The sequence below is a fragment of the Phascolarctos cinereus genome, unplaced genomic scaffold (genome assembly GCF_003287225.1).
Source record: "Phascolarctos cinereus isolate Bilbo 61053 unplaced genomic scaffold, phaCin_HiC Scaffold_3;HRSCAF=262, whole genome shotgun sequence".
Taxonomy (NCBI): domain Eukaryota; kingdom Metazoa; phylum Chordata; class Mammalia; order Diprotodontia; family Phascolarctidae; genus Phascolarctos; species Phascolarctos cinereus.
The window spans coordinates 241,252,000-241,269,444 of record NW_027555736.1 but is presented as its reverse complement, the minus strand read 5'-3'; the positions used below and the strand labels follow the sequence as shown (position 1 = coordinate 241,269,444).

At 35.6% G+C, this 17,445-nt stretch overlaps 1 protein-coding gene across 1 annotated transcript in view; it reads right to left on the bottom strand.

Moving 5' to 3' along the window:
- Positions 1-2,322: 2,322 nt before the first annotated feature.
- HIF1A (hypoxia inducible factor 1 subunit alpha) overlaps positions 2,323-17,445 on the bottom strand; it is a 49,649-nt gene continuing 34,526 nt past the window's right edge. Inside the window, exons 8-15 of the mRNA XM_020986497.2 lie at positions 17,182-17,329; positions 13,731-13,951; positions 12,652-12,923; positions 10,140-10,262; positions 9,295-9,698; positions 5,747-5,855; positions 5,141-5,267; positions 2,323-4,002 (exon numbers count right to left, since the gene is read on the bottom strand). Coding sequence (XP_020842156.1) covers positions 3,851-4,002; positions 5,141-5,267; positions 5,747-5,855; positions 9,295-9,698; positions 10,140-10,262; positions 12,652-12,923; positions 13,731-13,951; positions 17,182-17,329 — 1,556 coding nt within the window. The 3' untranslated portion in view covers positions 2,323-3,850. The remainder of the gene's footprint in view (positions 4,003-5,140; positions 5,268-5,746; positions 5,856-9,294; positions 9,699-10,139; positions 10,263-12,651; positions 12,924-13,730; positions 13,952-17,181; positions 17,330-17,445) is intronic.

Sequence of the window (17,445 nt, the reverse complement as noted above, 5' to 3'; positions counted from 1 at the left end):
CCACTCATCATCTTATGTTTTAATCTTTCTGCTCTGACCTTCATCTCTTGCCGTCCCCTTCTTGTGGTCTTTTCCAAACATGTTAACTTAATATTTGAATACTAATTTACAAACAAATGCTTTCAGTGTGAAAATTATGAAAAAAGTATTTCTTAGGCACTTACTATGGGCAAAGTACTGTACAGATCGTTCCTGCCTCACATTCTGGTTGGGTTCAGGAACAGGTCATATGAAAAGGCCCAAAGGTCCTGAGGGTGCTTTTAGTAAGAGTGGCCCATATAAGATTTCATAAAACACAACTTTATACTTTCTTTGTGAAAGACTAGGGTTGGCTAGCTTTTTTGAGGTAATAGTGTATTATTGAAGGAATAAACAAAATTTTGAAACTTGGATACTCAATTCTTTCTACCATGATTTTATTTTATCTTAGCTCTATATTTTAATATATTAACACTTTTAAGGTTTGGAAAGCACTTTTATCTCATTAATATTATCTTATTTAATCCTCAGGACCCTGTGAGGTAGATGTTATGTCCATTTATAGATGAGGAAACTAAGGCTTAAAGGTTATATGACTGGCCCAGGGTCTGTTGGTCATGAGAACACACCGAAAATCTGAAATAAGTTTTACAGAAATTTATCAGGTCATTTTGCAGAGGGGAGTGAGCTGGAAAGGGAGTGGCCTCTCTACCCAGATTCTGAAAGATTTACTTGATGTGCAATTTTGACAAAAGTTTCCCACGCAGGAACCCATGAACCCCACATACACATTTTTTCTTCTAGGCAATTGGGGTTAAGTGACTTGCCCAGGGTCGCACAGTAAGCCCACATACACAATTAAGCAATATTGCCAAGAGGGTAGCCTAAAAACAAGGTAGATTGAGATACATGTAACTAACCCTCTGGAGTTCCTGGGTATGGTAATTGAAGACAAGAATGCTTAGAGTGGATCTGGGGCCTGGGGGAATCAGAAATACCATGCATCCCTCTCTGGCATTCCCAGAGAGTTACTGGGGTCAAGGGACATTCTGGATGTGGACAACCTTTAATTACATAAGGTTGGATTTAAACAGTATGGTAATTTCCCCCCAACAGTATAATAACCCTTTTCCCCACAGCTAGTGTCTGAGGTTATATTTGAACTCGGGTCTTCCCGGCTCCAAGTCTAACATCTCTGTTAACGTTTCTAGTTGTAATCTTCATCACCAGGCCTTATTTCTCAAATAATTTCATTCCCATGTGAATTGAAAATGCTAAATATAATTTTGCTTCCAATGATCCTTTTGACAGTCAAAGTATTGGATCCAGTGAATCTTCTTCCTAAATTGAGTAAATTTGTTATTGAGTCTTAGTTCCCAGATCTTGTTTATTCCTACCTTAAGAGTCTCACTTTATTGCTTCCTTTTAATGGAGGTAACCTTTGATTCTCTAAGGCACAAGCTCTTCAGGTCCTAGTCCTACCAAAGTGGAAAGGCTTTAGAACAGGGCTGGCAAGACAGTATGGCTTTATCATCTGAAAACCACCTAAGTCCCGAAAGGCTGATAACTAGAAGCTTAGTTTCAAGATGAATTAATTGTTTTTCCTGTATTAAGTCTGTATGGAAGGGTTGGCAATTCACATCAGTCAATACCCACACCAAGATAACGATGTATTTTGCTTATCAAAACTATTAATTATTCAAAGGCACATTGAAGTTTACAAAAATTATATCTGATCAATGTTAAAATGGTCTTCAAAATAAGCTGTATCAAGAAACTATTCCAATATGAGATTTTAGTCTAAAACATTTGATTTATATTTATCACATTTTATTTTCCTTTTAGAGTATGGAACAAACTTACTTTGACATCCTTCTGACCTATGACTCAATTCATTAGGTTTAATAACCTGAAGTAAGGGATCTGATACCTTTGGCACTGAATACCTTATTTTTCCATAAGGCACATTATCACTGGACTTCAGATTTCATGTCAGGAGATCTGGTTTCTAGTCCAGGCCGTGCTGCACGTACAGTTGTATAGTCAAGAAAGCACTAGATTTGGAGTAACACTGGGTTTTTGCTCATCACTAACAGTGTGATCTTGGGCTGTAGAGCTTAGTTTCCTTATTTACTGGACTAGAACAGGAGTTCTTAACCTTTTTTTTGTGTAATGAATGGACCACCCCCACCCCCAGCAGATGAAGTCCATGAACCCATTCTCAGAATAAAGTTTTACGTGGGAAAAAAAATACAAAAGAAACCAATTCTATTGAAAGAGTTATTAAAATACAAAGAAAAAGGTTTAGGGGTTAAGAGCCCGTGGATTAGATAATCACAAATGTCCCTTTTAGTTTTGAGTTTATTAATATATACAATATCCATTATTTCTTATTGACTCACCCCAGCCAGGGTACTGACATTGCATCATTTTAATAGTTATGATTTTTAAAATATCTAAACAAATATTCCCTAAAACACATCCTTTATGGTAGGATAATAGGGCTTAATATTACTCAAACATGACACTTAAGGATTTCACAGAATATTACTTAAGATGATAATACAGTGAGGGGTATTTAGCTTTAACAGTAGAAATAGTCAAGACAAATTTGAGTTTTGCAAAATACTTGAAGGCATGTGAACAATTTTAAAAGTTGTGGCTACATTAGGATTCAAATACCGTTTGTTGATGAAACAGTTCTTGGAGGGCCTGGTCCACATAAAATGTTTATTGATGTAACAAAACAATACAGTTAGTGTTAGATCGAACCACAAACAACAAAAATAATAAGGAAATGAAAAATTTGTACAATACCCATAGAAAAACAAGATGTTTAATGTGACAACTATATATTCCTAAAATAAGGTTTCTAAAAATATATTCAGTTATTGAAATCTATATAAAAACATGAAGATGTTAATAGCGACAAAGTGCATGAAACAAAAAACATCAAATATTGAGCAACTTTGCTAACAATGCATGATTTATTATTTATTTATACAATCTGCTCAAAATATCACCTATACCACACAGGGTAAGCAGAACATTTAGATTTAATATCTGTTACACAATATTAGCATAAACTTGCACAACTACAGGTAGGGTTTTGTTGTCTTTTGAACTGGCAGTGACTACAGAAATGTTAAATCTCTCTAAATTAAGAGAATTTATCCAAATAAATGCTGCTAGATCTTCCAGATAAAACCCCTGTTTTTTCTATACCATGTAAATAGCTTCACTCGTTTTAATCATAAACCATACAGCATTTGAGAACCATTATTATATGACCAACAATGACATACTCCAGATTTAACAACTTCATAGGCAAACAAAAAATTTTCTTAAAAACTAGTCTTATAAATGCAGAATATATTGCATGAGGAACTGCTGGTTTTTTTTTTTAAGAAAATATATTGTGCGATTGTGGCTACGACTTACTGCTGGTAAAAGCATTATTGTTTATGAAAAAATTGAGTAAAATTGTAAAAATTTTTTCAACTGCCTATGATCATGATGAAAGCTACTGCCAGTTTAACTATACTGGCATTTCATTAATAAGAATTCAACAAGGGACAAATTCCCTAGCCAAAAATAAATAAATAAAAAGGTGCATATTTTAACATTGCTACGATAGTGTACTATATGGTTTAAATACCCCAAAATTATAAAAACGCGCTGTTTCTGATCCATTAAAGAACATACTAAAAAGAACATCAAAGTAAATAAAGTAGAAAGGGGACCAAAACTGAACTAACTGAATTTGTGCAGTATTGTAGCCAGGCTTCTAAAATCAGATATAGAAAATATAAATAGACTGCTTTAGGTGATGATTCACCAGTGTCCAAAAGGAATGACTATTGTAAAAAGCTCAGTTAAGTTGATCCAAAGCTCTCTGTAATTCTTCACCTTGCAGCAGGTTTCTATTTCCCTGTATAGGAACATTAACTTCACAATCATAACTGGTGAGCTGTGGTAATCCACTTTCATCCATTGATGGGCCCAGAAGTCTACTTACTAAATCTAAAGAAAAAGAAATATCTCTTAGAAAAAGCAGAAATGTTACAAAGCTGCATAAGAAGTTGACAGAACCTTCTCTGATGAACTAGTTTTGCAGCCATCTATGTACACATTCTCTTTACTCTAATGTGTAGAAGGGTAGAATACCACTTGAAGATCATCAGGAAAGCCCTAGATATTCAATTAAATTAGATTATTCGTATAAATCTGAGGCAACAGTTGACTGCCAATATACTGAGAAGGAAAAAAAAAGGCAATGTTTAAGCACCTAGGTATTGTTCTACTTGCTTGGGCAGGGAAGAATCAAGTAAAGAGGGAGGATGGCAACATAAAATACTGGGAAAAAATACTACAGTTCTAGAGTTAGTCAATATGGATTCTATTCTAGGCTCTTCCAGACTATGTAACTTTAGGATTGTCCTTTATTTTCTGGGCTCAGTGTTCTCATTTGAAAGAATGGCAGAATCTGAGAATTGGAAGGGACCTCAGGGCCCATCTAATCTAGCCCAAAAACTAAAGATGTTTCTACTATACATATCCAACAGATGGTCAGCTAGCTTCGGCTTGGAAACCTCCAAGGAAGGGGAACCCTCCCCCCCCACCCCATCATACTTTTGGGTAGCTCTAATTGTTAGGAAGTTTTTCTTTACATCAAGCTTAAATCTTCCTCCATGAAACTTCTACCCTGGGCCCAAATAGAACAGAGCATCTAATCTCTCTCTCTCTCTCTCTCTCTCCATATGATAGCCTTTCCAATACTTAAAATGAGTATGTCTTTCGAGTCTTCTCTTTTTGGTTAAACATGACCAGTTCCTTTAGCCAATCTTCATATAATATTTTACAAATGGGTTATATAATCTTTAAGATTCCTTCCTGCTCAAATTCTACAAATACAAGGGGAAAAATGAATAGCTCCCCAGTTTTTCTCCGGGTTAAAGTCTTCACAATTTGGCTCCATAATTTTGTTTGACATTAACTCCAAGAGCTTAGACATGTTTAAGACATAAAATTCCAAAGCTATTTTGCCTCATTCACCTCCATTAATACAAATGATTAATTTAATCATACCTCATTTTTTTCTGAAACTTGTTTTAGTTACTTGTTTCATGTGATGCTAAGAGAAAAAAGAGATAACACTAACCAGAGGGTATTAAGATGACTGTCTTTTGCTCTACTCCATTCTGTTCACTAGATTTGCATCCTTTTACACGTTTCCAAGAAAGAGATATAGTAGTTCCAGGATCATCTGGTTGCTGATGTAATGATCCCTAAAAACAGGAAGATAATTGAAATTCCACTCAATGAAATCTTAACCGAGAAAGCTTTGAAATCACTTCTAAACCAACAATATGTCAGGATACCATCAGCTAGACTATGCTAAATCCTTACCCATTCTTTTTTAATAATGTACCATTGTGTTGAAGAGAGAAAGTTATTTCTATAACAAAAGGACTAACTGCTAACTATGCAAAAATCAATCTGTGAAATGATTTCAAACAAAATTTACCAGGACATATTTAAATGAGAGCTATACTCATTTTTGTTTTTTAAAAATTCAATTAGTACTTCTGTTCCTTATATCAACAAGGAATAGAAAACAACTTGGAAAACAGAAGACCAAAATAAGAATCTTTTCAAATTTGGAGAGAACTTCAATATTTGGAAAAAGAAACAAGGAAACATCTATGGCCCATAGTTCGGAAAATCTGTCAGGTAGAGAAGTATATATACACAAACCAGCACTTACAATTCCTACTGCTTGAAAAAGTGAACCTTCATGTTCCATTTTCCTTTTTCTCTGAGAATTCTGCAAAGCTAATATCTTTGGATTAAGCTCCTCATCTATAGCAGTAGTTCTGAAGAGAAAATAAAATCATTCTAATTTGAACAGGCTGTAAAAAACTTCAAATTAGCAAGCCTCATTTATCTGGCATGTCAAGTTCATACTACTGAAGTACCAAAACTTTTTTTTAGCAATTATTCTGGATGGAGAATTTTCAAAGGGGTGCCTCCAGTGTTATTTTGGTGTGTAGAATTTATTTCTTGGTTCCAAGTTACATTCAAGTGAATTCAGATTTCAGGATAAAGAAACTGTAGACAGGCAAGGTAACACTATCTCACCACAGCTGTAAGCCCAAATTTTTAAAATATTATATCTTTCTTGGTCTTATGTAATTGTCTTTAAATAAAGCTATAGCTTAAAACCTGTCAAGCTTAATTAAAAAAATTTTAAAGACCCAAAATTACATTCTTATGCTTATAAATGTAAACCCCCATCAAGTATTAAAAATCAGACAAATTCCTGATGAATAAACAAGCTCCTAGAACAACATTGTTTTTTGCCCTGTGTCCCTTTAACCATGCCCAATTCAGTATTCTGTACATGCAAATGTACACATGAGAATGGACTTTTAGTGCATACTAATATACAGAAAGAAAGAAAATGTTTGGGGTGATCCTGGACTATCATGTAGCTACAGACAAAATTAAGTACTGTATATTACTTCTGAAAAAAGTTGAAGACATTATAGTTGACAAAATAAAGCACAACAATTTCAAGGCTTGACAACAGCTTGGATCCCAATGCCTCTTTTCTATATCCTAGGGATGGTTGAGGAGTAAGTATCATGTAAGTTGGTCCCTGAAAGAAGGGAAACTTTCAATTTGAATTTTTGAATTCTTGTGCACCTCTATGGCTAGAACAAAGGCATAGTTATAGAAAAAAAGGATAAGAATATAATGGTGGGTGATCCAAGAAAATACTAAAATAAGTAAATTACAGCTAAATCATAGTGGGCCTTGAATACTTGGGAAGAGAGAGTTTGTACTTTCATTCAGCTGGCAAAGGGGACATCTTGATTTTTTTTTTTGAACAAGGCAAAGGGGTGATGTGATCAGAGCTATGCATTAGGAAGATAGTATGAAGGATATTATGAAGCCTGGAATAGAAATTCTGGGTACAGGGAGAATGGTCAAGAAGTCATTATAGTAGTCTGAGAGGTGATAAGAGCCTGAATTAGTGTGGTAGAAGGCGGTACAGAAAGGAGAGAACAAATTTGAGAGATACTACAAAGGTAAGATCAACAGGACTTGTGAGTGGCCTAAGAGAAGAAAGAATTAAAGATGAAACCAAGTGTTCAAGCATCTTCCAATGTTTACTGAATTACTGAGGCCTGAATGACTGAAAAGATAGTGATGCTTTGGGTTTTTTTTTGGCTAGGCCAATGGGGTTAAGTGACTTGCCCAGAGTCACATAGCTAGTAAATGTTATGTGTCTGAGGCCACATTTGAACTCAGGTTTTCCTGAATCCAGGGCTGGTGCTTTATCCACTATGCCACCTAGCTGCCCCTAATAGTGATGCTTTTAATACAGAAATGGAATTTAAGAAGATAGTAGGTTTTGAGGAAAGGTAATGAATTCACACAGAGGGGTGATGAATCCAAAGTACTGAAAGAAACATACATTGTGTTCAACACAACCAACATGGGAAATTTGTTTTGCCCAATTATGTATATTTGTAACAAGGGGGTTTCCCCCCCCCCTTTTAAAAATTGGGGTCTGGGATTTGGGGAGGAGAGCTTTCTCTCTCTATTTCAGTTCATCTTCCACACTTCTGCCAAAGTGATTTTCCTTAAACACAAATCTAGCTATGTCAACTCCCCTACTGCATCTCCTTCGTGGCTCCCTGTTTACTCTAGGATTCAATATAAACTTCTCTGCTGACCTTTTAAAGCCCTTCAAAACTTTGCCCCAACTCATCTTCCTAAAGTCATGGTACATTAATCCTCCTCTTGCACTTGGCAATCCAGCCAAACTGGCTTGCTCTCTGTTTCTTACACATTACACTCCACTCCACCTTTGAATTAATACCTTTGCATGGAACCCTCCCCCATACTTAGAATTCACTCTCCTCACCTCTGCCTCATATAATCCCTCTCTTTCTTCAAGATACAACTTATATATTATCTTCTACATAATCATTGTCCTGATACCCTATTGCCTTCTTCAAACAATTTTATATTTATTTTCTTTATATGTTTATGTATATGTATGTCTAATATATGTTAAGCTCCTTCCAAGTAGAGACTGTTTCATTCATGTACTTGTATCCCTAACACCCGGAATAGTGCCTTACACATAGGCACACTTAAATACTTTTTTAATGAGAGAGGGAGGAAGAGATATATAGGAAACTATACTATTAAAGAAACCAAGAGAGTTGAGAGAAAAAAGTTAAATAGGACAATAGTTCCCACCTACTGTCTCTCTCACAGTTGGTTGAAAATATAGTCACTTTGGATGTAACCTACAATCCTTAATCATATATTTGATCTTATTAAAATGAAAATGTCTAAAGAGGAAGTTTCTAACTTATAAATGTTATGCTGAAGATGTTTAAATCAGTTTAGAACATAGAAAAAATACCATGAATAGAATTTAGATACTCAGCTTATTCCCCAATAAATCTCTTTAAGGCACAGTGTTGCTGAAATACTAAACATCTGTACTAAAAAGGAAAAGTACTTTTGTAAGTCATAAGTAATCGAAACAGAAAAAGGAAACTGAAGCATCAGCAAGATGAAAACCACACAATTTACATACACATTTTAAGTTAAATGATATGTCATAAATTTTAAAGGGAGATATATGTACTATGGTCTTATTTCTTCTTGTTGCCAAACTCAAAGAAAAATAAACAAGAGAGGAAGAGTGATTAGGAAAATTAATATTAAGAGTTTCAATAAAGATTGAGCAGATCAGGAACCTCAAAAACAGCTGAATACATAATGAAGTAGAATAGAGGAGAAAGCCTATTGATACAAGAGAATGATGGCAGTATAGCAAGGGTAAGTTGGGAGCTATGGTTGGAAGTGCACTGGGAATAAGAGTAAAAACACTTTTCTAATGAGCTAAGGAAGAACCCTAGGGGCTAGGATATCCAGAAGTTAATAACAGCTAAGGTGGTTACATAATAATTGCAGGAAGTGCAGATTAAGAACAAATTCTTGGTGTAGCTATACACGTGAGCTCTGAAAATAATACTGAGACCTTAAGGAACTAATACAAGGGATTAGATAGTAAAGGTGTCCTAACTGCCCAATATTTATTTCAAAGACAATGACAACCAACTTAAAAAGAAAAAAAAAAGAAAAACATATTTAGGAAAGCAGTTTTACATGCACTTGCTTTAAATTTCAACAAAATTATTTTGAAATACAATTTATTGCTACTATAAAAGTCTCAATTTTCTCAGTAACAAAATTAAAGCTTTTTTATATAAAGAGTATTAATACCTTTGACTCAAAGCGACTGACAACAGATTAGGACTTCTTGGATGAGATTTCTCCATTTGTTCTATTACTCCTTTTCCAGCTCTGTCAGGAGAGACCGTCCGACTTTGATTTCCATCATATGGTGATGCTGGGGCACTGGCAGTTTCATTAATTACGTAAACAGAATATGGAGAAGCAATCAATATTTTATTGTCATCTGGTGTACCTTCTATCTTCACTGTTTTAACTTCATCGCTGGTAGTGTGTTCTTGTGTTTGAGACTGCTGAAAAAGGTTAGGGGCGCTCACACTTTGAGAACTTGTAGAAGTATTCTCTAATGGTGAAAGTTGATCAAAGGAACGCAACTGAAAGTCATCATCCATTGGGATATACGGAGCTAACATTTCCAAGTCTAAATCAGTGTCCTTAAAAAAAAAAAACATACAGAAGATATTTTGCCTTGAGAACAAAGTTTACAATTGGTAACACTAGTACAATAATTGTGTATACTTTCAAAACATTACCCAAAATATACCCTATTTAGTCACTCAAAACCATATGGAAAGGAAAAAAAGTCTTGAAACTTCCTAGCTCTGCCATGTACATGAAGCAGACAGAATGAGAACAGAATATACCGAAAGGTGTTTTGGGAAATATAAATAATATACTCCAGGGGCAGCTAGGTGGCGCAGTGGATAGAGCAGCGTCCCTAGATTCAGGAGGACCTGAGTTCAAACCTGGACTCAGACACACAACACTTACTTAGCTGTGTGACCCTGGGCAAGTCACTTAACCCCACTGCCTAGCCAAAAAACTAAAAAAAAAAAATTTACTCCAAAACTCAAGCAAAAAAAATTATTACATACCTGAGTAGAAAAAGGGTTCTTTGCTTCCGTGTCTTCTGCGAAAAGTTTCTCCACTAATTCCAACTTGAATTCATTAGCCATATCATTATCCACATCAAAACAATATTCACTGGAACTGCTAGGCTGCAAAAATAAATTAAATGAATTATGCTTATTATTCTCCCCCAATATGTCCACATTTTGTTAGATTTTTAAACATATGCAGAATAATTCTTGAGAAACATACAATTTTATATTCATTTCTTTGGGGAGGCCTTCACTGATAGACAGGAGAAGTTATTAAGTTTATATGGTGAGCTAGTTTATCATTCCAGTTCTGGAGATAGTAAAATAGTGCCCAATTGCCCTTCTGAACCTAGACAAGCCTAGAAGATTTTTATCATGTGTATAGAACAGTTAAATAATGATAAACCTGTAACACTGGCCAATAAATTGATGGCCAAAAAAGTGATGAGTTGGACATATCTACACACTACAGTTTTTTCTGTATGTCTAAATTCAAGATTTGTGTGTTGCAGTATTGCCAAACTATTATATATGTTGTCTTAATTTTAACTTCTGGCATTACACCAATTCTGTTGCCTCTTCCTGACTAGCTAATTGGCCTTGAACATAAAATAATGGTGAGGTATAGGACATACTTTAAACAACTTTTGATTTTACCCTAATTTTTTAAAATGACAAGTTCCTTGGGTGTAAGAAATGTATCATTTCATCTTTGTATCTAAGTGCCTCAAACAAGTGCACTGCAAATGGTAGTCGCTTAATAATGGTTCAGATTTCTTCTCTTCCTTAAAAAACTTTCACTAGATACTGATTACTGTCCCTTCAAGCTACCAGTCTTCTCCTTTCTCCTTTTCAAATCTAATTCCTAAAAAAAGAAATTACCTACACTTAACTCTACTTCTTTTCTTTCTCACCCCCTTGTTATCTGGTTTCAGACCCTACCACTCTACTGAAGTTTACCAACTCAAGCTACCAGTCCTCTCCCTTTTCCTTTTCATATCCAGATTCCTAGGAGAAAAAAAAAATGACCTCCACTTTACTATTTTTCAACCCTTTGCTATCTAACTTCTGATCCTACTGTTCTACCAAAGGTTAACCAACTGCTCTACTACTCTACTGCTAAGATGACCAGTGATCTTAACCATTAAATCCAAAGGTCTGTCCTCAGACCATGTGGATGTCCCATCAGCATTTCAAACTCAAGACACCTAAAACAGAATTCAGAAACATGCCTCTCTTCCAACCTGAATTCTTTGAAGCTCTTGAAATTATTGACCACTCCCCTCTTCCTGGATATACTTTTTTTTTGTATTGACATTTTTATTTAAAGTTTTGAGTTCCAAATTCTATTCCTCCCTCCCCTTTCCCTTTCCTGAGACTTTATGTAAAACATTTTCATGTTAGTCATTTTGTACAGAAGTCTCAATTAAAATTTAAAAAAGAAAAAAGAAAGATGTGCTCTTTTCTGCTGACATCCATAATACTACTCTTAGTTCTCTAACGTTCTCCCACTTTCCTTATAGGTCATTTTTTATGTCATTATCTACCTTCTACCCTCTAAGTATGGGTGTTGACCAAGGCTTTATCCTATGGCCTTTTCTCCCTTCTGAACTACAGTTTTCATCTTCATCTTTCTGCTAAACAGTTCATTCTAGACCTATAGATATCTTAAATTCAACAGGTCCAAAATAAAACTTATTATCTTTCCTACTAAATTCTACCCTCCTCCAAATGTCCCTAGGGCACCACTAGAAATATTTTGCTACTCACCTAGATTCACAACCCAGGAGTCATCCCTGATTTTCCCCTTTTATTCATCTCTCATATCCAATTTATCAAGTCTTGTTCCTTCAATCTCCATGTGTCTTGCCACCTATCCCCTCCTACCATTTATACTGCCAATACCCCAGTTCAGGCCCTCATCCCTCTTTCTTCCAGACAGTTTTAATAACCTCCTAATTGCTTCCCTGCTTCCAGTTTTACCCTTCTACTATCTGCTCCACAAAGCTGAAAATTAATATTGCTAAGACAGAGCTCTTCCCATGTTACTTCCCTACTTAAAAATCTTCAGAACCTTCTTGTTTGTTGCCTCTATGATAAAATACAGACTTTTCAACCTGGCCCTGTAGAGTCTGATTCCCACCTATTTTCCAAACTTATTTTATACTATAATGAACTGTACACTTCAACTAATGCATAGGGTGTTTCACTAATCTCATCTTCGCCCTCCTCTCACCAATATCTGAAGTACACTCTCACTTCTACCTCTTAGAATACTTAGCTTCCTGACTGCTCCAGTTGGTGCTCTCTTCCTTTTGAAATTATCTTGTTGATTATTTATTTTTGCATATTTATCTTTTTTGGAACATAAGTATTCCATGTTTAGACACTTAAGTGCTTGAGTTGAAAATAAAATTTGAATCAAATTTCTAGATTCAGTTCTTACTGGAAAAAACTTAGTTTTGAAAGAAAACAAAAACATTAGATTCTAGTTTAAGATACCAACCTCAGGTGAACTTTGTCTAGTGCTTGCATCAGAAGGACTAGCTGGACGATCCTGTATTTGAGGCATGGTAAAAGAAAGTTCCAGTGGCTCTGGATTTGGCTCTAATTTCAGGGCAACTTCTTGATTGAGCGCAGGGTCGGCATTGCTACGAAGCGGTTTTGTAGTTTCAGAGGTGGGTAGTGGAGACATCGCCAAGTTTATATTCTGTAATTTCTCACTAGATGAGGGGAGCATGACGTCATTGTATAATGGAACTTCAAGCTGTTGCTCATCTGTTCATGGAATGATGGTGAGGAAAAATGAATCTGGAGGATATCTTTAGAACCTCATTAAATTCAAAAGCACATGTCCCTATACAAAGAATGCCTGGTTAATTTGATCAAACAACAAAAACTTAGAAAGAAAAGTTTACAAAAGTTATGGGATATTAAAATACATTATTCTTCATATTTTAATATGCTATTCAAAGTAATTTCTAATTGCATATATCCCTGAAAAAAGGTTCTTGTCCATATTCTGTACACATATACTCTGTCTGGTTTGGGAATGCAGCTTTTATTTGCAGACCCTGAGGGCAACAGTGGTTTTTTTTAGCTTTTATTGAAACAATACTTAATTGTGATGCAATTCTGTTAAACTGCCCAAGTTCAAAAATTAAATGAGAGGAGGACACCAAATTAAGCAAAGCACAAATATTATATGAGTGAGAGCACACTGATGCATAACTGTAATGATAAACAGAAATGGAAACAAGAGTAGCAGAGAGACAAGCAAATTTAGGAAGGAAGCTAAGGTGCACAATATAAAACCAGTAAAATGAAATAAGACTGCCAATGGTTACACCAGCATGAAATTCTGTTGAGCTAGTTCTTTACTCTAATTGGTCCTACTAGAGAAATGACACATTTCATACTCATGTGTATATATTTTTCACACATGTTGTATATAAAATTAGCCTGAAGCAACTGTTTCTAAGTACTTGGCTCAATAAAGGATGATAAATAAAACTAGATATAGCTCACTGTTTATTAAACGTGGATTACCTTAGATAGTAAGTACATTATTAAACATGTACCCACCATTATTGTCAAAATCCAAAGATATGATAGTATCTCCAGCAGCTGGGGCTAATAAAGTTAAAGCATCTGGTTCCTTCTTAAGTTTATCAAAAAGACTGCTAGTGTCTTCTGTTTCAACCTTGGTCAATAACTGAGTTATTTTCATATCGACTGCTTCCACTGGTTTTAGCATACATTCTGTTTGTCCAAGGGAGAAAATCAAGTCGTGCTGAATAATACCACTATGACAAAAATAAAGGGATGTTAATAAGCTCTAAATTAGCACCTGATACTATAAATAAAACCTTCAGATGACATTCTTTCTTAAAATCTGCTAATAACACATTTTATGAAAAAGGAAAGTTTTATTCAGTTTTATTTCCACAGCTTAATTTGTATAGCAAATATAACTTAGGCTTAAAAACTCAAATGAAATACCAGCTTTATAAATTAGTATCTCCTCTCAAATAGCTGAATGGACTGTGTAAAAAAAATCTTGAGACTTTATAAGATAGTCAATAAATAATCAATAAGCATTTGTTAAATGTCTACTATGAGCCAAAAACTGTGTTAAGTACTGAGGATACCAAAAAAAAGTATTGAGGACACAAAAACAGTCCCTGTTCTCAAGAAACTCAGTCTAATAGTTAGACAACATGAAAACAACTATGTACAAAGATGAAATGCAGGATAAATTGGAGATGATCAATAAAGAAAAGTCACTAGTGTTAAAGGGGAATCAGGAAAAGCTTTTTGTAGGAGATAGGATTTTAGTCGTGAACTAAAAAAGCCAGGAAAGTCAGGAGGTGGAAAAGAGGAAGATATGGGAGACAATCAGTAAAAGTCCCTGGAGCTGGGTTTGAGGAACAGCAAGGAGGGCCAGGATCTTTGCATCTCAGAGTAAAGAGGCCCAGATTGTAAAGGACTTTAAGGATTTACTTGATCCTGGAGATGATAGAGAGCCACTGGAGTTGACTGAACAGGGGTGGTGGTGGTGGTAAGATAAAGTCAGATTTGAGCTTTAGGAAGATCAATTTGGCAGTTGAGTGGAGGATGGACTGGAGTGGAAAAGAGGCTTGTGGTATACAGACTGACCAGCAGGCTAGGATAGTAATTGAGGTATGAAGTGATGAGGGCCTATACCAGGGTGGTAGCAGTGTCAGGGGGAGAAAAGGGCACATATGCAAAAGATGGTTTGAAGGAAAAATTGACAGGACTTGGAAATTTTGGGGGTGGGTGGTGAGAGAATAAGGAGTTAAAAATGACATGTAGGTTTGCCAGCCTGGGTGACAGGGACATAGTGATGCCCTCAGAATAATATATTAAAATTTCACAAGTAGGGAAGGTTTGGGAAGAAAGGTAATGAGTTCAGTTTTGGACATGCTGAGTAGACGATATTTACAGGACATCCAGTTTGAGATGTTCAAAAGGCAGTTGGAGATTGGAATCTAAAGGTTAAGAGACAGGTTAAGGCTAGATAAATAGATCTGAGAATCATCAGGTAGAAATGATAACTGAATACCTAAGAACTAATGAGTTTAACAATCTTTTCAGAAGTACGCTATTGTTAAAATAATTTGCTGAATGCCAGTTTGTTGGGTTGGTCAAATAGATTTTAAATAGACATGGTTCTTTCCCTCTGTGCAATAATTAATAGACATGATTAAGGATATACAGAAATACAAGAGTTAACTATATATTTACATCAGGAACAAAGATCCAAGTCAGTTTTGCAATTTTAAGGAAATAAATGCCACTTTTCAATTAACCAGTTAAAACTTATTGGAAGAGTTGGATTTTAGGAATCCTTCTCTATGTTGTATCACTCCCACATGAAGATAAGTGCAATTGTCATTTAGCTTCACACTTTACCAACCAATCTGCTTAGGTCATGTATTTATCTTTTTCTATCACCCTCCTTCCCCCAGATGGTTTCAAACTAGAGAATGTATTTGCTTTCCCATGTACTACAAATTATTTGCTTACTTTCACCTCTATGTCTTCACGCATTACTTACTGTTACCCTCATTCTTCTTTGACCAAATTATATAACAACTACAAATTCCTTTAAATAGTTTAAAAATTACTTCCTCCAGAAAAAATTCACTTATAAACCCTAGATTCCATTTTCTTATATGTATTTATTCAACTTGTAGTTCCATGTAATACATTCATGCATTTACTTGTATGTTTGTTCTATCTTCCCCATTTGGAATATAGGTTTATTGGGAGCACAGACCATCATTTTCTGACAGTGGAAAGAGAAAGGTGGAGTATGATGATAGTGGAGTGAAATCTGTGAAGCTTTTGGGAAATGAAGAGTTTGCAGGGTTTCAGAGCCTTCTTTGCTGGGCTTCTGGAAGAGTTACAGCTCCACCAGCATTCCAATCTGAGGGGCAGAGGCTACTGAGGGTTCTGAAGAGGTGTGAGCACCAAAACTTGAAGCAATCACCTTTGCTGATGAAAATCACTTTCGATGCTGAGTGGAGGATGGACTGGGGTGGGGAGACTTGAGGCAGGAAGATCTACTGGCATGCTATTATGGTAGTACATGGAAGAGTTGATGAGGGCCTGAACTAGAGTGGTGGCAGTGTCAGGGGAGTGAAGAGGGAGTATTTGAGAGATTTTGCAAAGGTGAAATCAACAGGCCTTGGCGACAGATTGAATATGGGGGATGGGAAGGGGTAAGAAATAGTGAGACATTAAACATGACAACCTAGGTTGTAAGCCTGGGGGACTGAATTGTGGTGACTTTGACATTAATAGGAGGGAAGTTTGGAAGAGGGGAAAGTTTTCGGGGAAAGCTGAGTTCAATTTTAGACAAGTGTAAGATGTCTACAGGACATCCAGTTCTAGATATCTAAAGGGGAATTAGAAATAACAGACTGGAGGTCAGTAGAAAGTTTAGGGCTGGATAAGAAGATGTGAGAATCAGAAGCATAGAGATGATAATTAGAGCTGATGAGATCACCATATGAAAAAGTACACAGGAAGAAGAAGAGGGCCCAGGACAAAAATAATAGAGTAAGGTTATGAGGAGGGATGAATAACCCATATTTGGCTTTAGCTAGACAAAACAACTCAACAGTTAAAAATGTTATCTAGATAAGAGTGGAATTTGACTGGGAAAATTCAAAGGACAAGGACCGTTTTATTTTTCTTTGGACCCTGAGCAGTTCCTTGCATGTGGTAAGGACTTAATACACGTCTGTAATGAAGCGAAATGGGTAGAATTGTGTATCATTTTCACAGAAACTTGGAGGACATGGCACTGTTCAGATACTGTTGTGTCAAGAGAAAGGTAGGGAACAGAGGTCTGTGAAATAAATTCATACAATGCTTATAATCCCAAATTATTTTTGTTTGTTGCTCTTTTACAAGAAAAAGTAAACAATTTCATTACAGAAATGACATTACAGAAAGTACTACATTTAGTTCCCCCAAACCAAATGAGTTTATGCACCAAACTTACCTTACAACATAATTTACACACACTATACATTGTGGTTGGGAGTTTTTAGTATTGTAAATCACAGTTGCTTGAGTTTCAACCCAGACGTATCCACCCCGTTTGGCAAGCATTCTATATTGTCCTGTAGTGACTTGTCCTTTAGTAAACACTAGGAATGAAAAAGTAAATTTATGCAAAATTTATTTTCCAAAAGTGAAAATGTGGCTACTGAGGAAAAGGAGAGAACTTTTATTTTCCTCTTTGTTTCATTTTAATGTCTTCCCT